Source organism: Pantherophis guttatus, chromosome 1 (assembly GCF_059756535.1).
Source record: "Pantherophis guttatus breed Tessera chromosome 1, ASM5975653v1, whole genome shotgun sequence".
Taxonomy (NCBI): Eukaryota; Metazoa; Chordata; class Lepidosauria; order Squamata; family Colubridae; genus Pantherophis; species Pantherophis guttatus.
Genome location: NC_142063.1, coordinates 277575905 through 277602425, shown reverse-complemented (window position 1 = coordinate 277602425; position 26521 = coordinate 277575905). Strand labels below are relative to the sequence as shown.

General features: G+C 37.1%; 1 protein-coding gene across 1 annotated transcript in view; it reads left to right on the top strand.

Annotated features, from left to right (window-relative positions):
- The window catches only part of LYST (lysosomal trafficking regulator), a 97321-nt gene extending 72424 nt beyond the window's left edge, over positions 1 to 24897 (top strand). Inside the window, exons 46-53 of the mRNA XM_034428301.3 lie at positions 602 to 791; positions 1472 to 1608; positions 2692 to 2790; positions 8937 to 9076; positions 9354 to 9451; positions 18937 to 19093; positions 22736 to 22807; positions 24351 to 24897. Coding sequence (XP_034284192.2) covers positions 602 to 791; positions 1472 to 1608; positions 2692 to 2790; positions 8937 to 9076; positions 9354 to 9451; positions 18937 to 19093; positions 22736 to 22807; positions 24351 to 24489 — 1032 coding nt within the window. The 3' untranslated portion in view covers positions 24490 to 24897. The remainder of the gene's footprint in view (positions 1 to 601; positions 792 to 1471; positions 1609 to 2691; positions 2791 to 8936; positions 9077 to 9353; positions 9452 to 18936; positions 19094 to 22735; positions 22808 to 24350) is intronic.
- The last annotated feature ends 1624 nt before the right edge of the window (positions 24898 to 26521 follow it).

Below are 26521 nucleotides of genomic sequence, written 5' to 3'. Positions count from 1 at the left end.
AAGACAATTGGACAGCAAAGAAAAGAGAGAAACTGTATTTAAGTATTATTAAAAGACTATAGATTTAAATTCATCAAACAACTTTTCCTAAATAACAGCTTATTTTCAAAGGCTGATATCATTTGTAATAATGATGGTGTAGTTATCTGCACCAATTATTTTGTCAGTCAATGGCTTCTTTTATGCAAATTGGCCAATTTAAGTTGACTACTAGGTCTGTGCAGCTAGTCAAAATGAAAGGTAAAAAGAGACTTTGGAATGGATGGGGACACACACAGTTGCCGCAACTGTCTCTAACCTTTTCTCTGGGATCACATGGCTGCCATTGGCATTTGGGCTCTGTGCCAGGGAAAAGCGTGTTTGGTAAAGAGTCAGGCGCAGGTGCTGCATTAGCCCCTCATACGCTCTGGAGCACATTTTGTGCTTTCTAATGAGAAATCCTAATAACCACCCCTCTAGTTCACAAGTAAGTGTTTGGGAGAAAAATTGGATGGGTAAATACGTTCTCTAACAATTTCATTAGAAATAAAAACACATTAAACCTGGTGTTTAAAAATTGTTTCAAAATGGTGCCACTGACTGTTGTTTTGTTTTGTTTTAGAGTCCTTTACCTTGGATCAGAGGCTTAAAATGGGGGGAGTACGTAGGTTCTCCCAGTGCCCCTGATCCACTTGTCTGCTTTAGCCAGCCACATGGAGAAAGATTTGGCTCCTTGCAGGCTTTACCAACTAGAGCAATTTGTGGTTTGTCCCGAAAGTTCTGCCTTCTGATGATCTATAGCAAAGAGCAAGGTAAGGACTCTAGTATGCAGCCCTCACAGAAACATTGGAAACCAGAGTTCAAAAAAGGTCAAATTATCCTCTTTATCCCTTGGTTCAGTCATCCAAAGATGACAAATGAGTTATTGAGGCTCACGCTGTATATTACTGGGTGGCGTAATTGCTGTAGAGATCTTAAATTGGGTAGAAAGTTTGTGAAATGGCTCCCACATGAGCTATAGCAATTCTGATGTCAGCTGTAGAAACATCCACAATGAAGTGGCTCAGCAGATGTAACAAGGTTCTCTCTGCTCCATGTTGAAATTATTGCCCTTAGGTAGCTTCCTGTAGAGATGGCTCACATATGTTTTGGATCCCACAGGAATCAGTTACTGTATAAGTAATGTAATTCTGTTTTATTATAGATTCATTAGGCAAAAAAAAAAAAAACCTTTTGAGGAAACGTAAGGACTCCAACATTTTTTCTTGTTATGACAAGTTCATTGGTTCAGATTTTAACATAGGGAATATGGAAAGCTTATCTTTTTATGAAGACCACATTATTTAAGGCTTTAATAGGTTTGTAAAACAAGACGTTGTTAAAATAATAGTGATTTTAACAGTAAAAGAAGAGATTCCAGTGTTTGTTTATAAAAAAAAAGATACATGATAGAATATCTTGAAATGTCAACTGAATTCCAGTTCTGTTGCAGGTGTTAGAAGCATGCATAGCACAGATATCCAGTGGTCAGCCATCCTGAGTTGGGGATATGCAGATAATATTTTAAGATTAAAAAGCAAGCAAAGTGAACCTCCAGTAAATTTTATACAGAGTTCACAGTTTCACCAGGTAAGACTTGTTAATTCTTTTTCTGCTTAACTAACTTAGCATTTTGGGGGTGTGGGGGGAGGAATCCTTAACAAATAAAGTTGGCTTTAGATGCATTGATCCTAGTCTAATAAATCACTGTTTATCAAACTGAGAATGAACCTTATAACTTTGCTACAAGCTCCCTCCTAAACACTTGTAATGTCATAATCCATAATTTAATTTCTTAATAATGGAAATGATTTAAGTCTATTCTAGTGTTAGTGTAGTACAACACAGAAAACAGAAGGCAATCCATACAGTTACAATTAGTCATCAGTAGGATGTGAGCTTTTATGATTTTGAGCTTGTTTAATCAAATACATTAAAGGATAAATGTTCCTAGTTGCAAACAAAGAGCCAGCTGCTGTTTTTCATGCTTCTCATCGATCACACTATTCATAAGTGTTTTTGTTACCCTGTCCACACAATTGTAGAATGTAGGTGTGTATGGCCTCTGGTCCAGGCAAATTAATACCACAATAAACTGCTCTTACATCGATGCTACTCTCTGACTTTCTTAAATCTGTGTTTGCTTTTGATCCTATCCAAATAGATAAAGTTGCTACTTTATGGTTATTATACTATCAGACTTCATTGCTCACTTCAGTAGTCAGCAGAAAATGATTCTTCGTCTGAATTAACTGGGCAAAACTAGATTCCAGTTACATGTATTGTACATGATACACACATTATATCAAAAGCTTCAGCTACAGAGTTTAGAGTTGCGGTTTTCCGTCTGTTACTTAGAAAGCTTATTTCCAGCACCCTTATAACTTTCTTGTGTAGTTCGCTATATGATGCAGAGTAACTACAGTAGGAGAAAGTTTAGTTGTATATGTGAGTCAGTGCTTGTAGATTTGCAACCTGATTATTGTAAGTGTAGCTGTGGCTTTTTTTCAGTGGCGGAGTGGAATGAGTTCAGGAGCAAAACAGCTGAAGACAAAACCAAGTGTTTTTCTTCAAATGTATCTGTTTTTAATATAATCCCCTTTGGCAGTCTTTGAGATGAACAGCAGATAAAGCAAAAAATGTTTAAATGTCTCACCTTTTTTTGTATCTAAGGTAACAAGTTGTGCTTGGGTGCCAGACAGCTGCCAACTTTTTACTGGAAGTAAATGTGGAGTTATCACAGCGTATATCAACAGATTTACTAGTAGCACTGTAAGTATAAAAAATTGAGGCTATAACTGCTTAAAATCTGGCTGTAGTTTAGTTGAATTAGTTTCGCTAATATAGTCCTACTTTCCTAATCTTAGATCTAGTGTCTTTCTTGCCCATCCCTCAGTTAAATTATTAAATAACTTGATTTCACTTTTTTATTTTGCCAAACATACCAGTTTGATTTGAACAGCTAGATTAAAGTTTGGACATCTATAAAAGAAATGTTTAACTTTTACCTCTGCCATTTTGCTAATAGTTATAAAAACAAATGTTTTCATACATACATACATACATATATATATATATATATATATATATATATATATATATATATATATATACATATATATACATATACATATATACACACACATATACATACATACATATATATATATATATATACACACACATATACATACATACATATATATATATATATATGTATATATATATATATATATATATATATATATATATATATATATATATATATGCTGCACCTATCATTTTACCTACATACCGTATAAAGTATATATGTAAAACCACCAAATATTTTTGCTCCTTTCAAATATTAGCTTGAAATATAAATGTATAATTTATAATCTAGTTAGGAATCTCTTAACTTTCAAGTATTTTGGTATTCATCTATTACCCTAAAAATAAGCAAGCCTATGGGCTACATGGCACTCAGTTCCATTTTGCAGGACCCCAAAATCTTTCAGGATTATGTTTGTTCATTTTTCTATATTTATTATCTAGATTTATATGGCTGTAGTATCAGTATATGACCCAGAATGGCTAACAATAATAAAATAAACACAGCAATCATTATAAACAATTAGAATCAAGTTTTGCCCATAGCAAAATTTAGCAAAATAGTCATTACACCACAATGTGGTTATGCCAATGCTGACACCCAGTGCTAGATTGAAGAGACTGGTTTTTACTGCCTTAAAAAGGCTGGTTGGCAAGATTAAGGCCATCCAAAGCTCAAGGGTATGTTGTTCCAAAGAGCAGGTATCATGACAGAGAAGTCCTGCTTTCTGGATTGCAGTAGATGGCACTGTTTAAATAGAGGGTACTAGCAGCATACTACCCTGTGTAATTGGAGACGGGCAGTGCACAAAAACATGAAAGGCTTACTAGGTGATAATCAACACCTTGAACTGTACCTGGAGGTCTAGTGGAAATTTAGTGAAATTCCTTGAGGAGAGGTATTACAGTATCTAGGTGAACTGAGGCATCCATGTCACTGCATTTTAGACTACCATGTTTCCCCGAAAATAAGACCCTGTCTTATATTTTTTTGAACTGAAATAAGTGCTTGGCCTTATTGCCATGCACTCAAAAGCATGATTGGGCTTATTATCAGGGGATGTCTTATTTTGGGGGAAACAGGGTAGCTGCAATTTTCAGATGATCTTCAAGAGCAGCACCATCTAGAACAGGGTGTCAAACTCATGGCCTATGGGCTGGATGCTTCATGCGCTGGCTACGCCCAGTTTAGCGAAGGGGAAAAAAGTTCCGATACATCACATGACGCCGTTAGTTTGACACTCCTGATCTAGAGTATGTTGCAGTAATCCAAACAGGGTGTGATCAAAGCAGTGAATAGGGCCTCCTGGTCTAGGCTCAATTGTCATACAAGATGCATTTGTGCAAAGATCCTCTACTCATGGCTACCATCTGCAGGAGCCAGGAATCTAGGAACAGCCCTGAGTTGTGCATCAGTATTACCACATTCAAAGCCAAAGGTGGTAAATTCTCATCTTAGGGCTGAGGGTGGGCAGGGGATAGTCCTAAATACCTATAGCAACACAGTCTTGTCAGGATTGACCTCTTTCACTCCATTCAGGCAGTGGAGGAGAAACTTTATGTATATTTCCTTTCTGAGCTCTTGATTGTATCTTTTAAATGGTACGTAAATGGAGTTTATCGTAAATGGAGTTTATCGCTATGTTGATGCCTGTTGATAGCTGATCTGTTCGAATAGCAAGCTTCCAGGAAGGAAACAAAAAGCTAGAATGTATCTTTTGTAGCAGATAACACCGATAAGCAGGGACCAACACTAGATAAGCCATCAGGGAAGAGACAATATTCTAATCAAGGAAGAAACGCAATCCCTGTCAAGACTGGCATAGCAAGGTATTATATATAAACAGCCAGCAAATCCCACTTTCTCTTGCACTAATTATGTTATCTAGCCTGGTAATGAAACATCTATAAGAAAGCAACTAAGCTCAGAGGATACCAAAACTCAAGCAGTTCAGTCCTGAGCTACATAGATCTCTTCTATGGTACATCTAAGTCCATTTTAATAAATGCAGTTTCACTTTTGATTATTGCACTGAAAGCCATAAAATTCTCTAAGTCACACTTTAGATTTTCATCTTGGGGGGAAATTCTCCAACCAGGTTTTGGGTTACACATATCAAAGGGATTTTGTCAGTTTAAGTAATTGTTCTCTGATTTATAAAAGAGAATGATCCTTATATGAATTTGTACCCAAAATATGCTGTTATTAAGTGATTTTAAAATGGAAAATAATCTTTCCATGTTTTAATTTTTAAAAAAGTCTCCTTATTCCTCTGGTTAAGCAATTTGTTGGGTGATTCTGCAATTTGAAAATAGTACGTTCGTGACAGCAGTACTTTTTCAAAATAAATTATTGCAACACAGACTTTGCTTTTGTTTGTAAACATGTTCAGTCGGTCAGTGAGATAAATGAGAACATTTGTGTCACTGCTGTTCAGTTGTAGAACCTTGGATTGCCTTTCTCAGGATCCTCACACTCTGGACTTTATTTATTTATTTATTTGACCTATATGCCGCCCTATCTCCGAAAGGACTCAGAGCGGCTCACAACAATAAAACACACAAAGTCCAATTTTTTAAAAAATACCCAATAAAACTATAAAAACCATTAAAATCCCCTCTAGAACCCCTTCAGTCCAAGCCGGCCAGGCGAAATAGCCATGTTTTAAGGCCACGGCGGAAAGAACAAAGGTCAGGGGCCACCCGGTGCCCCGGGGGAGCTGATTCCACAGGGTAGGTGCACCCACAGAGAAGGCCTGCTCCCTAGGGGTCGCCAGCCGACATTGTCTGGCCGACGGCACCCCAAGGAGGCCCTCCCTATGGGAACGCACCGGGCGATGGGGAGCTGTCGCTGGCCGCAAATGGTCCACCAAATACCCCGGGCCTAAGCCATGTAGGGCTATATAGGTGATTACCAGCACCTTGAATCTCACCCGGAGGGCAACTGGTAGCCAATGCAGGTCCCGCAGGAGGGGTGTAACATGAGAGTGTCGGGACACTCCCATCACTACCCGCGCGGCCGCATTCTGCACCAGCTGAAGCCTCCGAGTGGTCTTCAGGGGCAGCCCCATGTAGAGAGCATATTGTTCTGATCTAGGCTTCCTGATATAGTAAAAAGCACAGAATTAGTCCCAAAACCCCCTTTTTTTTATTTTAACGGCTGTGAATTCCTTTCATTCATAGCAAGTGCTGAATGAAGCAAGAGTTTATAAATAATCCAACAGAGGTCTGCCACAGTCCTTCGGATAAGGCTGATAAACACCCACGTTTATCTTCTTTGACATGCTGCCAAAGACCTAATTGGCAATTATCTTGGCAAGGCCACACGGAAACACAGAGTCAAAAACGGAGCTTCAAAGTACAAACCGACACCATCCACAACGTTGCTTCCTGCAAAGGCCCACATGCCTGTGCTCTTCCTTTATGTCTTATGGGAGGGGCCAATCACCTCCAAACCTTACTCCTGAGTCATCCCTTTTGTTTTAACTGTTCTTGCCTTCTGGCAGCTCTGGGCATGCGTGCACTAGGAACAGGCTCCCCCTGTTCCTCTGCCTCTCTGATGTCCGACTCTGGAAGCTCCGAAGTCTGCACATAACTCCCAGATGGCCCTGGCCCCATCTCTGCCTCCGATGCAGAGCCCTCGTCTGAGCCTTCCCCAGACTCCTGGACTGGCCCATGTTCCTCCCCAGCCTCCTCACTGTCCGACTCTGCTGCCAGCTCTGCAGGCTGCTGGCGGACCACAACACATATAGAGCAGCGGTCCCCAACTTTTCTGGCTCTGTGGACCGGTGAGGATGGGGATGGCAGGGGAGGAGAGGGGATGGTTTCACATATATGCCACTTGTGCAAATGCAGCTTCGTGTGCTCACGTGCTCGCCTGTCATTTGTGGGGCCCGGTTCCCAACAGGCTGTGGTCTGGTATTGGGCCATGGACTTGGGGTTGGGGACCCCTGATACATAGTGTAGTTAGTAGCATGAGAAGAGGCCATATGATATGACAATATGTTCGCTAAGGTCTGTTTAGGTTTTTCTTCTAAAATGAATATTAATTAAGAAACAATGAGATTTTGCACAGAGCAATAAATAAGAAAAAGCATGTCAGTTACATGCACTAACTCGTGAACATGGTCTAAATACCTCTCAGTGGCCTTCTTATCTATAAAAGATAGGTCAGATGCTGAAACACTATTTTCAGTGTACAATTTGAATATGCATTATTCGCCCAAAATTATTTTGCAGTGTAATAAATCTTGGGATTTGGTATATTAATGGATTGTTGAAGTCTAGCAGCCTTCCTTCTGGGATTCCAACAAGGCAATGCTGTACCTGGCATATCAAAGCTATTGTCTATCGCCTCTGTTTTCAGTCATTATCAGCTTATTTTATTACATTCCTGCATCTTAATTAGCTCTCTCACGTTTAAGAGAGGAAACAGCAGAAATAAAAAAACAGCATGGGCTAAAAGTTTCTGATTTTGCACACCATTTGGTTACAACTATAAAAGTATATTGTATATATCCGCTCATGAATTACTCTAGCAACAATATGTGCTGTAAAATAGGCAGCTATTTAGAGCTTTCCTCTGTGCTAATAGCTATGTGAAAGATCTAAATGAGCTACTTTTCACAGTTAATGCCAAAGTAGCAATTGTTTGTCAATCAAGCATTCAGTTTTAAAGAAAAGCTTGAACTAAGACATAAGCAGTCTTGGCTTACTGTTTTTGTAACTGAAATTGAGAAAAACAGGTATATAGGATAAAAATGGTTACGACATTGGGCTTATCAACTGGAAGGCTGGCAGTTCGGGACCCAAGCACCCCGTGACGGAGTGAACTCTTGTTCCTTGGCCCAGCTCCTGCAAACCTAGCAGTTCAAAAACATGCAAATGCAAGTAGATAAATAGGTACCCCTTCGGTGGGAAGGTATCAGCCTTCTGTGCACCTTGGCACATAGTCATGCTGACCACATGTTCACGGTAACATATTCAGATAATGCTGGCTCCCTCAGCTAAGAAACAGAAATGAGTACCGCCCCTAGAATTGGACACAACTGTTGTGGCTCCGTTACCGGAGCCTGTGTCATCGTCAGGAGAGGACTCCGAGAGTGAAGGGGAGGAGTTGGCAAGGCCTCCCTCTCCAGGACCCTCCTCTCTGGCAATGCCTTCGGTGTCTGCCGAAGGGCAAGAGATAGGGCCAGGGCCAAGCACGTCCACGCAGCCACAGATGGACAGTGATGAGGGTAATGAGTCTTGGCTGGACCCACGCCAGTGTTGCAGAGATAAGCGCGCACAACAGAAGAAAGGACGTGCCCGAGATTAGGCTGAGTCACTGGACCACACCCCACAGGATATAAAAGGGAGCGTGGTGGCCAGTCAAACCTTGTGACAAACAAAGCTGAAAGCTTCCATGCCATTCTGCATTGCCGAACTTTTGCTTTAAGACTGGATTATCTCTGGACTTGATTGTAATTATTGAGCTGCTTTCCTTTGATGTATCAGAAGAGGGGAGAAGTTATCTCTCCTCTTTGTAAATAATAAACTCTTGGCAGGCAGCCACTAGGTTGTTGTCAAGTTCCGTTATCATAAGGAAAAGGATTTTGCCGGCTGGTTTGGTCTTTAACTCCTGAATGTCTGTTGGTGTGTGTGCATGGGGACAGAACAACAACTGGACAGGGGAAACCTTCCTTTCAGGGAAAAAAATTATAAAATGGCACTTGTTAATCAGTAATATAATGAATGAAGCAGGTAATTTAGACTCAAGTTTGACTTGTAATATACTACTTTTGTTCCCGCCATCTGCTAAATTTATGGTTGTCTGTTTTCCTTTGCAGCCTTCTGAAATCGACATGGAGTCTCAGATGCATCTATATGGACACACTGCAGAGATCACCAGCTTGTTCGTCTGCAAACCCTATAGCATCATGATAAGTGTGAGCAAAGATGGAACCTGTATCATATGGGATTTGAACAGGTATATGCATTTTTAAATCACACTCCTTACTGTATCGAATATCCCCAGTTTCTGAATTATAATGAAGGTTGATTTGCTCCATTTTATAAAATTAACAGTAGGATTGCTTAACCTGTGTATTTTGCCCCATCTACACTAGAGATGGGGCAAAACTACACTAAATGCTAGAGAACAATTATATTCCAATATAAATAAGGATTTAAAGCGTTACTTTAAAATGTTACAACTGCTATTAATGATGAGAGTTATTCTTTGAACAATCAAATCATTGTTACAGGCTCTGCTATGTGCAAAGTCTTGCTGGGCACAAAAGTCCTGTTACGGCAGTGTCTGCTAGTGAAACAACAGGGGACATTGCAACTGTTTGTGATTCAGGTAGGTGTCTTATCAAGTGGAAGCAATGCAAACTAGCAATGTTAAGCCTATGAAGTTAATTTTATACAGCTTTTCATAGAATTGCAAAGGAAATAGTAAGAAGTTAAATCTTTATCTTAACTTTGGTCAAGATATGCAAGCTTCTGAATTTTGCAGAAGTCTCCATTGATCAGATTAAATGTAACTGATTTCCAACTATACTGAGACGAAGTTAACTAAATAACTTAATTTCCAGTATTAACTTCAGGTGGATGAGTGTTATAAATGAAACTGGCATACCCGTTAGCCCCTCATTTGTCTTAAAAGTGTAGAGTAAATCACCAAGAAAGATGGTTTAGAATTGGGAATATGGTTGCTGTGCTTGTCTTCAATCTATGGCAGAGGTGAATAACAATGGCAACTTTACAACCTGTAGACTTCAACTCACAGAATTCCTGAGTCAACCGTGCTCTTGGAGTTGAAGTCCATAGGTTATAAAGTTGTCATAGTTTCTCACCCCAGCTGTAGGGCCTGGGTGACTGGCTAACTAGTTAACATATCAGAAAGTCACTGGCATACAAGAGAATCAGAAAATAGTTTAAAGTCCAGCACATTGTTCAAGCAGGTTGCTATTATTACAAATTGAGAAGGGAATTATATTTAAATATCACTGGAGGACTTCTTCTTGTAATAGATTCTTGGGCTTTGACAAATGAATACTTATGAAAAGCCAATATATATCAGACTGAACTTTCTGGCACCACTTAGTTGATGAAACAAGGGAGTTCTTAGCCTGTCAAGGACTTTCCTAACAGTCCTAAAAGAATAGAAAGAAAGATGCTTTGACCCGAAAGCCCAAAAATATATAACTTAACAAACCATGTACGAGTCCTTAAATGCAAGGTGCAGCCATGCAGTCTCGTGTAGTTTTAATAGGAGACTTACTTATTAAACCAATGAAACCACAACTCTAAAATGGGATTTGTTGGGAAAAGAAAAATTCAGGGAAAAACAATAGGGAAATAAACATACAAAGAAATTCCAGCTAAAATCACTACAAACAATCTAGCCAAAGAAATTAAATTTTATCTGCTTCAATAACTTGGTGGCTTTCAGTGCACATTCCGCACTTGTTACACAAAAGATTACTGAAGAAGTTTCTCTCAGCTTTCTGCTCAGAAATTTCTTTTTCTCAAGCACAACCCTCAGTTTCAAATAATAAGGGGGATTATGGAAAGCCAGTCCCTTTGAGCAGATTGTCTGCTGCTATGCCCAAACATAAAAATGCTTTTATACTTGATATCCTGGGTTTAGCCAGCAAATCAGAACTGATTCAGGAGCTAAACCTACTTTCTTAATGATCCTTGGTGAAATTGTAAAATACAATCTAATTTCCCCAATTGTGCCACTATATAAATGGGTTATATGGGGCAGACTTTTGAGGGGAAGCAAAATCTGAATTCAGTCATGTCAGTGTAGAATCAATTTACCCAAACCTTTAGGAGGCACCATTTCATACTAAAAGCTAAGGGCTTCCTTGACAAACAGATAAATTTAGATTCATCATATGTCAGTTCAATTTAGGTTATCAGTAACAAGATTAAGATAGGAGCTTAGAACCAGATGCTGTCTGGATTCAGTCACTGACCTGTGACTTCCTTAAATGATGCATGGATTTATGCAATTATTTCTCTCCAAATAAACATTTTTTGGAGTTAGGTTTGTGCAAGAAATACATATACAATATATGGTGCTTTTAATACTTAAATTTTAATGTACATATTAAATAAAACAATGATAGAGCCATATAACTTGTAACATTCTTTTATTGAAAACAAACATAGCCCCAATATATTTTTATTGGGGACAAGCTGTTTAATGTTTACTTATGCGTAGTTCCTGAAATCTGGGTTTCATTAAGACAGCTATCAAAGCTCATTCACCAAGATCCAGAGAAGGAAGAGCAAAAAGTATTTTCCTGCATTACCTTCTCTTTCTGCATACCTTTTCTTCAAATGTTGATCCCTTGCAAGCTTCAAGTCGCTTTTGCTCTTTTCTCCCAGTTGATCCTGCCCAGAGATAACAGCCTCAGTCCATTTTCTCCTCTGTCACTTCTAGCTCGCTGATCTGTGCTTGTAAACTGCTGGTCCCCTTTTATAATTTCCTCCTCCCTGCAGCATAATGGGCAGTATCCTCTCCATTGTAATTTCCTCTTCAGGCTAAGGATCAGGTCAGATGGTCAGAGTTTTTACTGAAGCCTCATGCTCTCCAGGTATAATTGCTGTCCCTTAAAAAGACAAAAGCAAAGCATTGAAAAAACATGAAAAAACATTCGGGCTTCATAAAGGGCCTGAAGCAGTTTCCTTGCTTCGCATATATTTGCATCAAACTGGTAGGCCTTCTGTCCTCTAAGTGATTCCATTGAAGGTCATAATTTGCACTTTGGAAACAATGTGCTAAGCCAGAGTGGTATTTGTTTGGTTACGATTTGTAAACCACATCTTATAGTATTATGTCTGAACCAGAACTGTATGATTTATTCAGTGAAGTACAGTGTTATTAAAATAAACAACAGCTTAGCACAATGTGTTAACCTAATCTCTTTTCCCAACAGTAGTTGGTCATAAATTACTGTAAAGCTAATCAAAGCAAGTCTACCATGATCAAGCTGCTATTGGTATTCCCTTTAGAAATACTCTTTCCTGTTCTGAAAAAGCCTGTTCTTTATTTATATACTGACTTATTGGATCTGGATCCTAGAGCTTCTTAAAGTTTTGAATTCTCTGTTTGATTTCGACTCAGGGTTGACACTCTCTCAATGGATCAAGTCTGAATTCATTACGCCTTTTACTATATTCTCTATGAAGGAGTCTTCTATAGATAAGCATATGATATCTGGGCTGCAAAAATCCAGTTTACCACTACATGGTAGTGGAGTTATATTTTTGCATACCTTTGGTGCTGCTTCAAAGCTATATGCAGGGGTGTCAAATTGGCGGCCCGCAGGCTGGATGCGTCATGCGCAGTCCATGCTCACCCCAGCTCCGCGTAGCGATATGTCACTTGAAGGCAATGTGACGTTGCGAGTTTGACATCCGTCCTATATAGCATAGCTATTTGAAGAAGCATAACCACACTTCTAAGAATATGCAAACGTGCTTTATCGGAAAGAAAAAGAACACCTTCCAGTTTCAGTTTTATGGAACTCTCCTCTCCTTTACCTTAAAACTGTAAAATGTCTAGTTTTTGAGTTAATGCTCCCAAACCAAGACCATCCTGTAATTGCACCAACATGTAAAATTGTTTTTATTATATTAAGACAGCAAATTCTTTCTATAAACATATATCAATTCAGTACTGACAGCTGCTTTCCAAGCTCTCTGGTTTGAATTTATTTCATCCATCACTATGTTTTTTAGCAGAGTAGGGAATTTTTCAAGAACTTGTACATCTGGAATCAAGAGTATTGAGTTTGACATTGATCCACAGAGTTTTCCACAGTGATAGAAATCCAGTAAATGATCTCACTATTGTAGTTGAAATTAGAATGATCTAAACGCTTGCTCAGTGATTCAATTGAATAAATTCAGTTGAATTCAGAAATATATCTCTAGTAAATAAATTAATAAAACAAATATTTTGAAGAATATTGATTTTAATTGACAAGTTTTAAATTATGGGCCAAATTTATAAATTATTTTAACTTTATTTTTAACTGTGATGTTATGTATAGATGTTTTTATCTTGGCTGTTCACCGCCCTGAGTCCGAAAGGAGAAGGGCGGTATAGAAATTTGAATAATAAATAAATAAATAAATAAATTCCATTTTAGGTCTGGCAAGAATAGGAAACGATCTTATATTAATTCAGACTGATCGTCCATCTTGTCATAGTTTGCATGCTATATCTTATGTAGTGGCACTCTATGGCTTTGACATTCTGTCTAGATCTGAGATTTTGGAATCTTCATTTGGAATCTTCACCAAACACCCTGTAATGTTTCTGAATTTTAGCAAGATGATTACTGCATTCTTATGAGAATGTTTTGTAGATGTACCGAGTCACATTTAGGTGATATTGTGGCTTCAAAATTATGTTTTAAAAGTTTCATTTTTCTGGCTATGACATTACATTTGTTAACTAAGATACAGCATGGGGAAAATAAAAACCAAATTGCTTTTGTTGAAATTATATCTTCTTCTGGCCTCCAGATGCGAAATAATTGGCAGCATAGGGATTACATTAAAATGTTCATTAACTGTGGATGAAAAAAATGAAGCAAATAAATGTTGTGTTCTCTCCCTCTCTCAAAATGAGCAGAATAGATGTCTCTAAAAATAGAAGGATCCAGCAGATAGTGTGAATTTACCCAGACTTATCTGAAAGTCCCTAGCATCTGAAAATATTTATTGCAACCTTTTAATATTATAAAAGAGTCATCCCATACTTTCCTATACAAGCACATTCCAGCAGCGGCCTTTTATCTCACCCATCTGCATGGTTGCAAACAGTATAGAAGCCAAAGAGAAGCTTCCGTACTCTTGTCCTTAACATGACTCATTCAAGGACTCTATATGTGACCGCCAGATCAAAAATTATTAATCTGTTCCTTTGATTGGAATATTAATATTAATAGAACCATGATACTTATTCATTTATCCTGCTTGCAAGATAGTTTTGATCATAAATTAAACATAAGTCAAGGGAGAAGGACCCACAGAATGCAATATGAGACTTGTAAATATTATTTTTAACCGGTTTCCTCTATTGAGTCAAAGTTTTTATTTTTTAAAAAAGTTTATGCTTATGTTCTTAAAATCTTATCTTCTGCAGTGACCTGTTTATTGGGGCCAAAATTGTCAAATTATTTCATCCAATTCATTTTGGTTCCTAAAGCTGTAAACAACATTCTGATTTTTTTTTTCCAAATTGCGGAGAGCAGAGAATCTCATACTTGATTGCTCTTCTTTGCTCTGATAAGATGGATAAGGATTTTAACGCTCACTGGACTGCAAATGAATTTTTAGCTGAGCTGCACTGCTTGCCTTTTCTTGACATACTTTTGCTGGAAGAAGTTTATTAAAGTAGAGGTTTTGGCCTTTTGCGCAATATTAATTCTATTATTCCATTTTGCTGTGGATTTATAATATGTATTTGCAAGTTGATTCAGGAGGCTTGTGTTGCTAGAGTTAGAAGAAGAGATTTTCTGCTTGTGAGATATCTGAAGGTGTTTGTTTATTTATTTATTTGGGTTTTTTAGGTACATACAATGGAAGGATTAAAACAGTATATAATAATAATGCAATAAAAATCCCGCAATAATAATAACAGGTCTTACCTCCACTGTACTGAGGAATGTCACTCTTGAAAGCATAGCAATCCCATAGTTCAGAGAGGAAATCACTTATCATATCCAAAGGCTTTTTAAATAGCCAACTCATGGCAATTTTTCTAAATGCTAACAGAACCAGTGCTGACTGAGCTCAAGTTAGCTCCAGGTAGATATTAATGTTCTTCGTGATCTCAACCTTAATAATGCTTAAGAGGCAAGTATTTATTCTTTTCATTCTTGCGGGGAGTGTTTTGGAAGTTACTATAGCTTCCCAACTCTTACCAATTTTTTTGAAATTTTTCTTAATAGCCATCATTTATACCATTATATCTGATTTTCTCAAATGCTTTTCTTGGATTGGAATGTGAAGACCTCATATCTATGGTGGGGATATCTACCATAGACAATTTACAGCAATGCTATATGTTTTCTTTCTCTTTTTCCGTTAAATTTTTGTTGGCACTCTCTTCACCTGTAATCTGAAATTGGACATTAGCTGCTTTCTACTTAATCAAGGTTAAAATCTTCAACCTTCTTACCAGAGCAAGGTAGAGGACTTTTCAAGTATAGGATATCTTTTCTCTACCATAATAATAAATTGTTATGGTAACTTTGTTGCATCACTATTTTCAAAGATTAAGATCAGATCAGATCAGATCAGATCAGATCAAATCATTTATTACAGCTATAAAGCCAGATAAAGTAAAATATGCAATAATAGAACTGTAACATATATCTATTTATTTATTTCTCTCTCTCTCTCTCTCTACACACACACACACACATATGTAGTCCTCAACTTATGGCCACAATTGAGCCCAAAATGAATGTTGCTAAGTGAGACAGTTAAGTGAATTTTTGCCCCATATTACAGTACATCCTTTCTGCCACAGTTGTTAAGTAAATCACTGCAGTTGTTATGGTAGTAACATAGTTGTTAGGTAAATCTGGGTCCCCCATTGATTTGTTTGTCAGAAGGTCACAAAAATTCATCACATGACCCTGGGACACTTCAACTGTCATAAATATGAGTCAGTTGCCAAGCATCTGAATTTTGATCACATGACTATGGGGATGCTACAATGGTTGTAAGTGTGAAAAATTGTCATAAATCACTTTTTTCAGTGCCGTTGTAACTTTGGTCATTAAATGAATTGTTGTAAATTGAGTATACACACACACACACGTATGTGCACATATATACAGAAAAATGAGTATAATAAGATCTAAAGAAAAATAAAAGTACAGATAATAAAAGAGAATAAAAATTGTATTATAAAACATGATGAATAAATAAGTATACAAACTTAGGGAATGGTGACATATTGTGCATGTGGTGGCACAAAACTGGAAAGATATTTTTGAGTCCTAGTCCAAAAGTAGTATTTTTATTTATTTGTATCCTGCCTTTATTATTTTTACAAATAACTCAAGTTGAAAAAACCTATCCAACGCACCTTCCTCCTCCTATTATCCTCACAACAGCAACCCTGTGAGGTGAGTTGGATGGAGAGAGAGTGACTGACCCAAGGTCATCCAGCCAGCTTTCATGGCTTTGGCAGGAGTTGAAACTGACTGCTTTCTGGCCTGGAGCCTTAACCACTGCTAGAGTAGCAGTAAGAGATTCCCAATCTCTCTATTTCCTAAAAAACACAGGAAGCTAAATGAACTTCAAGTGATGCTTGAACAAAGAGGTTCAATTGGCTGTGTTAATTCTGTAGAATAATAGCCCAGTAAATTATGTTGAAGGTCTGCACACCACCAATATAACTATTTCTTTCAGAGTGTTTTGAGGAAACTCATTCTGAACATTTCTGTGGTTTTCCACATATAAATACAATAATATGACAAAGAAAGTATACCCCATGTAATTATTTAATCTTTTTAACATATGTGGATATATATCATTGAAACAACATTAAAGATGTAGAGCAGATTAGATTAGATTAGATTAGATTAGAATAGAATAGAATAGAATAGAATAGAATAGAATAGAATAGAATAGAATAGAATTCTTTATTGACCAAGGAAATCGGATGCACAAAGAATTTGTCTCCGGTGCATAAGCTCACAGTGTAAATATAAACAGCAAGTAATAGGTCATAAATCATAATCATAAATTATAATCATTAATCATAAATTACAAACAACAATTGATAAATTATAAGAAACAAATAGAAGATAGTAGGAAAGATGAGAAGATGAGAAAATAAGAGATATGAGGCAGTGCTCTGGGAATTAAGTGTTCAGCAGAGTGATGGCACAGGGGAAAATATCTTTATGTCTGGTTGTTTTGGCATGCAGTGCTCTATAGCAGCATCCTGAGAGGAGAATTTGTTTCAGTTGTGTGATATTTGAGATGCTCCTTGCAAGCAGAGCCCTTTTCAAATCTCTATAAAGCACCCCATGGAATTTTGATCTATACTTTTACTTGGTTATTCCAGATTTCAATTTCTTTTTCTTTGTTTTCTTTCAGCCATTTCATGGTGGATACAGTGGAATGTTTAAGGTCATTTTCATATTGCATAGTCCACTTTCAATTGAGCATCAATATTTTGATAGATGGTCTCATATTACCCTCAGACTCTGTAGTAGAATAAAGAATTCATAATGGATTTTATGATGGTTAATTACCTAGGCCCTGATGCAGCAAAGCAGTCACATATCATAACATTTCTGCCACATGCTTTACTGCTAATATCAGGTTCTTTTCCTGAAATATCTTTGGATTTTGCCAACATGTCTTTTGGTACTATGGTCAAATATCTGTTTGCTTTATCTGGTCAGAGTACATTGTACCAGAAGTCCTGGCACCAGAAGTCCTGGCTTAGATGTTCATGATTAAACTTTACCCTTGCTTTGATGTTCTTTCTGGGCAACAGAAGTTTCTTCTTGGCATACTGTTATGTAGACCTAATTTGTGTAGTTTCTTTCTAATGGTAGAGTCATGCAGATCAGTGGTGTGAGAGTTACTTGGCCTGGCCTGATGTGAAAAGTTGGTAGTTCTCCACTTGTAGATGATCTTCTAGGCAGTGGAATGTTTGATATCCTATTGTTTTGTGATCTTTTAAAATTCTTTTGCAGTTTCTTAGAGATTTATAATCTTTTTTCTGAAGACCACAAAGAGCTGTTTCAATCTAGGCATGATAATAACACACACTAAAAGAACAAAGAACAAATCAGACTAAATACTTGAATTTTAAATAAGACAGGTTCCTCCCAGATCCTCTCTAACAGTGTTCTAATTATTTGCACCTGATGTGGTGCAATGGATTCTAATTTTAGATATCTGAAGAAGTGATAATGTAGGAATGTACTTAGGTTTTTCCACATGGGAAATTTTATTTATGTTTACTTACCATTATATAATAGACTACAAAATGTAAATGGTGCATGATATTTGTTATATTATATCCCATGTATCAATTAGTATTGTTGAAATGAAGTTCAGATTTCTGTATGTTGAAATATGTGGAAAAAGTAAAAAAAATTAAATGGGGTATATTTATTTTTTCACATGAGTATAATTTCTCAAGTGTTTCTTATATCCTCAAATGAAAGTTTTTATTTTTCCATTGACAAAAAGTCTTCGCAAAATCCAGTGACATCTTTTGTCTTTTAGTGATGATTATATTACTCAATTGAGGGTGTGATGGCTCAGCTGTTAAAGACACTGAGCTTGTCAGCTGGAAAACTGACAGCCCGTGTTCAAGACCTGAGTGCCATGCAATGGGGGGAATTCTTATTACTTGCCCCAGCTCTGCTCACATAGCAGTTCGAAATAATGCAAATGTGAGTAGATAAATAGGTACCACTTCAGTGGGAAGATAACAGCATTCCATGTGCCTTGGCATATAGTCATGCTGGTCACATGACCACGGAAATGTCTTAGACAACCCTGGCATCCTCAGCTAAAAAATGGAGATGAGCACCACCCTTAGAGTCAGAAACGAGTGGACAGGAGAAACTTTTACCTTTATATCAACCAATTATAACCATTTTCATTGCATCTTGTAGACATAGTTACTATCAGATGGTGGTATACAGTTCATTGCTTCCATATGACTATAAACTTTTCTTTGTTTTAGTAGAATTATTTGGATCCTATATGTTACTTTGTTTAATCGTGTTGTAGATTTTATTTCGCTTACTCAATAATTTGACTATATTTCAGTTGGTGGTGGTAGTGACCTCAGACTCTGGACAGTCAATGGTGACCTGGTGGGACATGTGCATTGCAGAGAAATCATATGCTCTGTTGCTTTCTCCAACCAGCCTGAAGGAATCTCTATCAATGTGATTGCTGGAGGGCTAGAAAATGGAGTTGTGAGGTGAGTGATTTTAATAGGGTATTTTTGTTTTTAGAGATATATGTCACTTATAAAACTATAATGCATTTTTGGATACTATTTAAGGTGTGCATTGTTTTCACCCCAAAGTATCTGATTTTAAGGTATATGTGGCTGCTTTCTGGTTTTGTTCTATGGTGTAGTGAAAACTTTTTCCTTCATTGTTCTACAAAGATTCTATTTTTATAGTTTAATTTCAGTACAAAGAACAAAGAACCTTTGAAAATCTTAAAGGCTAATAATTGTGGCCCTTAAATGGCATGACTTTCACGCACTGTAGCTCATTTCCTCAGATGTATGGGCATCCTGAGGACTGTAAACACATTGGGGAACATTACACATTCTTATTTTACTTCCTGCTTGGAGCTGATTCATTTACACAAAATAGCATTTATACTTGTCGAAGTTTTACCTCCATCATTTATCACTCTTACTACATTCAGCAACCAACCTTCAATTCCATATACATAGAGATTTTGTAATTCAAATCTATTCACTTTACCATACTTTCTTCAAAGCAACAATGTTCACTAAACTTATTTTCTCACATTTGTACATTTCTGTAGTTCGTTGAAAAGCAAAAATCTTTGCATAAAACCATACTTTGTTTCCCAAATTTTGCTTATTTTCACCTCTTGACCTTTCCATTCAGAATATTGGCAAATGCTTTACCAAGCACTATAAATCTCTTTAGTTTGTACATTCAATATTACTATCTTTCTCTTTATAAAAGGAAATATTAACATAATTCTCCTGACATACATTTTAGTGTTTCATTCATAATTAAAGCAATATGCTCATGCTATTTTAAGTAAAGTTGGGTCTCTAATCTAAAGGCTACATCACAGGCAAACATAATATTGCTTGCATTCCACCAAGAGGTTTAGGTAGTCCTCACTTACTAACTATAATTGGGACTGGCAACTCACTGAAGCAATCGTAAAGTGCAATGTCATATGTAAGTTTGACTTGCGTAAGTTTGTCACTCAACTTATGTAAGTTTGTCAGTTCCAGCTATGGTTGTTAAGCAAATCACAGTGGATCATTAAACACATTACATGACTGTGACTTGTCGCTTCTTGCCACCTTCCCCATTGACTTTGCTTGTTGGAAGTCAGTTGTGAAGATCACAAATGGTGATTGCAGGATGCCCTAACTGTTGCAAATGTGTGCTAGTTGCCAAGTACCAAAATTGCTATTACATGACTAAGGGGAGACTGCCGTGGCTGCAACTTTGAGGACCACTTGTTTTTTTTTCTAGCACTGTTGTAACTTTGAATGGTTGCTAACTGAGTGATTAGTAATCAAGGGCTTCTTGTATATGCACTATATTGACATAGATTAAAGCAGTGGTCACCAACCATTGTGGCTTGTTGGCCCGGCTGATGGGGAGGGGAACTGGGCTGTGCAAGCACAGTGATATTACATGCTACAGCTCAACTCATGCAAACGGCGGGCCAGTGCACGCTGCTCGACTGCAAAGTGGAGCTGCATACCCATGAATGTGTGCGCCAGCCCACCGCTCAAGCGAGTTGAGCTCTACGCATGCACGAGTTGAGCTGCACACATGCACGCCGGCATGCTTCTTGCGCAGCTCAGTTCTGAATAGCCCTTGGCCCTGTAGTGGGCCGCAGCCTGGGGATTGGAGACTCCTGGATTAAGGCATTTGTAAGTGAATCTGATGAGGTAGCAACCAGATGAAGCAGAGAAACACTATGAAAATATGTTTGAATATACAAGATCACTAAGTAAACCATCATATGTTAACCTGGAAAACTATGAGCCTAAGAACTCTGGAGAATAGATGAATATAATGTCTTTGACTTCTTTTGCCCTGCAATGGGCAAAATGTAATGTGCGTACATAATTATGTGCATACGTAATACATACATTGCCCTGCAATGGGCAAAATGTAATGTGCATACATAACTTAATTCCTGTGTATAATAAAAACTTTAATTTTGTTGAATGATGTCTGAGAGTCTTCTGCTGAGTAAGCCTATTCTTAACTAAGGGGTTAAAATATCCGTAGGGTCCAGATTTGCTATGGACTCTGGTATGAAGCCTGACAGTGATAAACTGTAATAATTTAGCTCATGGATAACCGAGATTTTTGTTTGAAGAAGAGAGGTGGACCAGAAGCCCATCAAATAAATCCTCCTATTCCTCATTCTTCACCTATTGTTGATTCTCCTTGTACTTATGCAGGAAAGAAAATAAGACCTTCAAACGAATAAGAGGAGAAGATGCAGGAGATTATCCCAGCAGCCTCATAGTCAATGCCTCCAAAGAATTGTGAAGTTGTGCCAAGGCAGTCCTTTTAGATGCTAGCATGGACCTCAGAATGTGGTCTTTTTTTCAGAAATAAGGCGTAGGCAGAGCACAAGGCAGCGTCCGCTCCAGTGAACTAGCTAGCATCCCAGTCAAGGAATTGTGAAGTAGCTAGCTGTGTCTAACATCTATCAGCTAGTATCAGCCCTGACTTCTAAATCAATAATTCCAGGGCAGGAAAGGCAAGCATTTATAGAGCCAGCCAAATATTAAAAATATATCTGGATGGTTGAAATTTCTCTATTTTAGTTTTGGGTGTTTTCGTAATTGATTTATGCCCATAAATGATTATGCTTAGTGACTGGTTCGTTTGTGCAATGTGGGATGATGTCTATCATGAATCATTATATTGTAATGAAAGATGAGCAACCTAATGAACTTCTGAATGCTGTGGATGTCTTGTAGTAATTTTGTGAGATCAAATATGGGGACTGTTTCGCTTAATGAAAAGATTTAAATCAGACTTTGTATCCAGGAATAATTTATTACAATAAAGTTTCAGAAGATAAAACAGAACTTTGGTGAAAGGGAATTTGCTTGATTATAATGATGGATCCTATCTATAAACAACTAGAAAAATGTTTTTGTTCAGGGTAGACCAGTGATGGTTAACCTTTTTGGCACCGAGTGCTGAAACTGGAGTGCACGTGCACACTGGAGTGCCAGAACCCAGAAGAGAGCAGCTGGCCCATGCGCATGCGCATGGCTGCCAGCTGCACGTCTGGGTTCCGTCACATGCATATGCCAGCTGGTCTGGCACGCATGCGTACTGGCCAGCTGCTCTCTTCCGGGTTCTGTCGCGTGCATGTACGCCGGCCAGCTGGTCTTTGTGCAAAAGCCAGCTGGCTGGCACACATGCATGCGACGGAACCCGGAAGAGCAACTGGCGACAGTGCACGTGCCCACAGAGAGGGCTCTGCATGCCACCTCTGGCACATGTGCTATAGGTTTGCCATCATGGAGGTAGTGATGGCAAACCTTTACCAATGGTAAAACTGACACATTTGGAAATAAGATGATATAATAAAAGGGTTTTGATCTCTTCCAGCACAGCAGGCCTTCTCTCAAATTGATTTCTGTCACAATAAAATGTAAAAATCGTAACAAAATGTATGTATTGTATGCATTAGTGCATCAGAATCATGTTTTTCAATATTACATTCGGTTTTCTTCAATTTTAATTCAACAGATTATGCAAATCTGCAACATGAGCCAAAATCATGGCAGGATATAAAAGCAATTTCTGTCATTTAAGTTGCACAAAGTAGCATTCATTCTGTCTTTTTTCTATAGATTGTGGAGCACATGGGATTTGAAACCTGTCCGAGAAATTACATTTTCTAAATCAAATAAACCAATTGTCAGGTAAAAAAATGATCGTTTGGTAGCATTTAGCAATTATTTTTATGCCTTTTCCAAAAAGTTAATATAATTGTTGGAGTGCTTTGCGTATCTTTAGAGTCCCCTTAAGGTTTCTCTTTCGGAAGTAGCACTTAATAACTTTTGGTTTTAATGAAAGTGCCCACTGCCTAATATGACATTAAACTATCCCCATAATGTGTTCCTTGTTAAAATGAAGAATTAATCAAAGGGGGAAAGGTTAGAAAATTGTTAATATAACATCTTGCACTAATAAGTCCTTGCTTGGTAATGGCAATTAGGATCAGCAACTCCATCGCTAACTGTCACGGTTGCTAAGCCAAATATCAAATGACCATGGTGGGCTTATCTCATTTCCTCTTTGGTTGTTAAGTGAATTATCGCAGTTATTACGCAAGACATCGCATGATTGTGACTTATGATTTTACTCCCACCTTCTGTATTAATTCTGCTTGTGACAAACCAGTTGCCAAATGCCCGAATAGGGATCCCATGACTGTGGCATGTTGCAATGGTTATGAAAGTGAGGAATGGTTGCAAAGCTATCTTTTTATACCACAGTATTTATTTATTTATTTTTAAAATTTTTATACCGCCCCCTCTCCCGAAGGACTCGGGGCAGTAAACAGCCAAAATTAAAAACACACAATACAAATCTTAAAATACTTTAAAACGAAATTAAATTTATCTTTGGCCTCCCCAATATAAAAGGCTGTTAAATGAGACAATCAATAAGTGAGGACTACCTGTATGCTTTATATTTCCTCAAGTAAATTTTTGCACATCTATTCCATGGGGTTCCAGATCACATCAGTAAGGTTTGACAGGCTACACTAGATGGTGCATATGTGATTGCTTACATGCCAGTTTGCTGTAGAGAGATATTTTTTGTAAACAATAAAATTCAATGTAAGCAGAAATATATATATTCAATGCAGAAAATGAGTAAGATTAGCATTTGTATTGTCCTTATTATTAAATTAATTTGCCACCTATCTCACCATGGGACTACTCTAGACAGCATATAACCAAAAAAAAACCCTGAAGAAATAAAAAGGAAGTTTAAACAAAGTGAAAGTGAAATAGAACAATAAAAAACCAAGGGAAAGGAAAACAAAGAAAAAACATCAATATGATTAATTAAAAAAAAAATGGATGAGTGGGGAGTAGAGTGCAGGGAGCTGGGAGTGGACTCTGCTATCAGTATAGCCATCACCTCAGAATTGAACTTCCCCATTGAGTCCCCAGGCCAATTTGCAGAGCCAGGTCTTCAGGCTCTTACACAATGTAATAGATGGCTCTTCTTCTAGATCCTGACAGTCAGAATTTTTTGACCAAAGGGATCCACAGTAAGTCCTCCCTGCTGGCCCAAGTAGGACGGGCTAGACTTAGTGAAATTTTAGCCCATTTATAGGCTATATCTTTCTCTTTTTCTTTTTGTTCCTCTCCCCATTTAATGATATATACCTTAGGATATAGGCTATCTGACAGACTTGTTTTTATTTGTGTCTTTTTGAAAACTTTATAGCCTTACCTTTTCGTGTGATGGCCATCATTTGTACACCGCAAATAACGAAGGAACGGTGATCTCTTGGTGTCGCAAGGACCAACAGCGCTTGAAGCTTCCTATGTTCTACTCATTCCTCAGCAGTTATGCAGCTGGTTGACAGCTCTGTCGGCTTCTCAGCTTTGGTAAATTATGAAGCACTTTCAGTACAGAGTGGACTGTGAAGCCTCTTTGGTTTTGCTAGATTTTGAAGTACATGTATGACTTTATCATCAGCAAGTAGACCTTTGATGACGTCAACGAATGGCTGCTACGTATGCTCATGCACCAAATTTATGAACCATATCACAGTGATAAGAAAATTCTGGCTTGCCTTTTTGGGTACCAAAAGGACACTAAGGGCGCTAATTCAGAAGTATATATGCTGCAATATGTTATGTAACATAAACATATTTTTATGGATACTTTCCTGGACATACATATTCTAAATCTTCAAGCACTAGTGATAACTTTTGCTCATCTGTTATGTAAAAATATAATTAAAATATTTCAAAGGTTTATATAAAAACCAGTGTTTGTGTTTAATTCATTATTAGATTATAATCCACCTTGTTCTTCTATACATATAACCATCTCAAATTTTTTAAAACTAGAGTTTTAAATGCTTAATTTTTTTGGGAGAATTTGATAAATTTAGTAGGTGCTCTCCACCAAAATTATTTGAATTTATGCATTTAATTTTATTTATTTAAAAATTTAAATAGCCTCCCATCTTGTATCAAACTCAATTAACAATAAAACAGCAATAAAAAAGCATAATGCATATATCTATTAAAACTATAAACATTATCTTTACCCATCTTGCTAGACCAATAGTTTTTTTAAAAAAAGACACAAGTTTTCATTAGCTATAGATTAAATTTGGATAAAGCAAACTGTACTTCATGAACATGTGTGCCTTTTAATTAATTGTTAGTTCACTTTTTTACTAGATTTATCATGCAGGAACTGAGAAATGATATAACTAGTACACTAGCCTAGTTCATAAATGATGTCAGTCAAAAAGGTGATTTGTTCATTAGTGTGATGTACAATCCATTATTATTTAATGATTTATATGGTCAGGCCATAATCTACAGTCTAAGAAACAATTGTTTGAAAATGTCTTGCCTGACATTATTTGTGAATCAGATCTGGCATTTCATTCTGCTAGTTTTTGCCCTTGCATATAATTTAAATAATTATGGCTTTTTACTTTGACAGCCTTAGTAACCCCAGATTTCAACTCCTGAATTCCAGACATGGTTTTTGAAATGTATCTGAAAGTTTGCAGATGACCTTGTTCTCATAAAAACTGTTTATTTAGCTCCCCCCACTTTTTTTTAAATAAATAAGGATCTTTAATGCTTGCACAAACCTCCATGTAAGCAATAGTTTACAAGATGCTTTGTAAGAGGTTTTTTTTTGGCCTTTTATAACATATAAAAATAGCCTTTTGTAGCAATTTCAAACCTAAAGTTCTGCAGATAATCACTCCTATAAGGGCTTAAAATGAAGTTGCTGAAATTTGATAACACAAACCCTTACAAGGATTTAAGGTAAAACAGAAAAAATGCATTGTTTCTCTATCATGCATTTTTATTCCTTAACTGATGCACCAGTGACTTGCCTTTAGCATAATTAGCACTCAGAAAATATGCCAAGAATAAATGGAATATTATTTGTTATATCAGAATAACTTTTAGAATTCTGATAACACTTTTAAAAACGTTTTAAAAATAAAATAAAATAAAAATAAATAAAAATAAACTTTTAAAAATAAAAATAAAAGTAGTATGCACTATGGTTTCACCATGGGCTGTATTATACATTCTTCTCCATGACTTGAACTCAAGAAATGATTCCTGCAGGTTAGCAGCAGAACCCAAATAACAGAGAAATGTTTTCTAAAAATAAGTACTATATTGTAGAAACTTTCAATGAATTAAAACATGATGGGCACCAGATCTTTTAAAAATAAATTTGAAAACAAGTATTTATTAAAATGCCTGCCATGGCAAACACTATCATGCAGGCATTCCTCTTGTTCTTAGAAAATCATGTTTCTTTCTAAGGCTCCTATAGTACTGGAGTCTTCTTTTTTCAGAATGAATGTTTTAATGAGGTAGGTATCTGCAAATTTATTTAGGAAT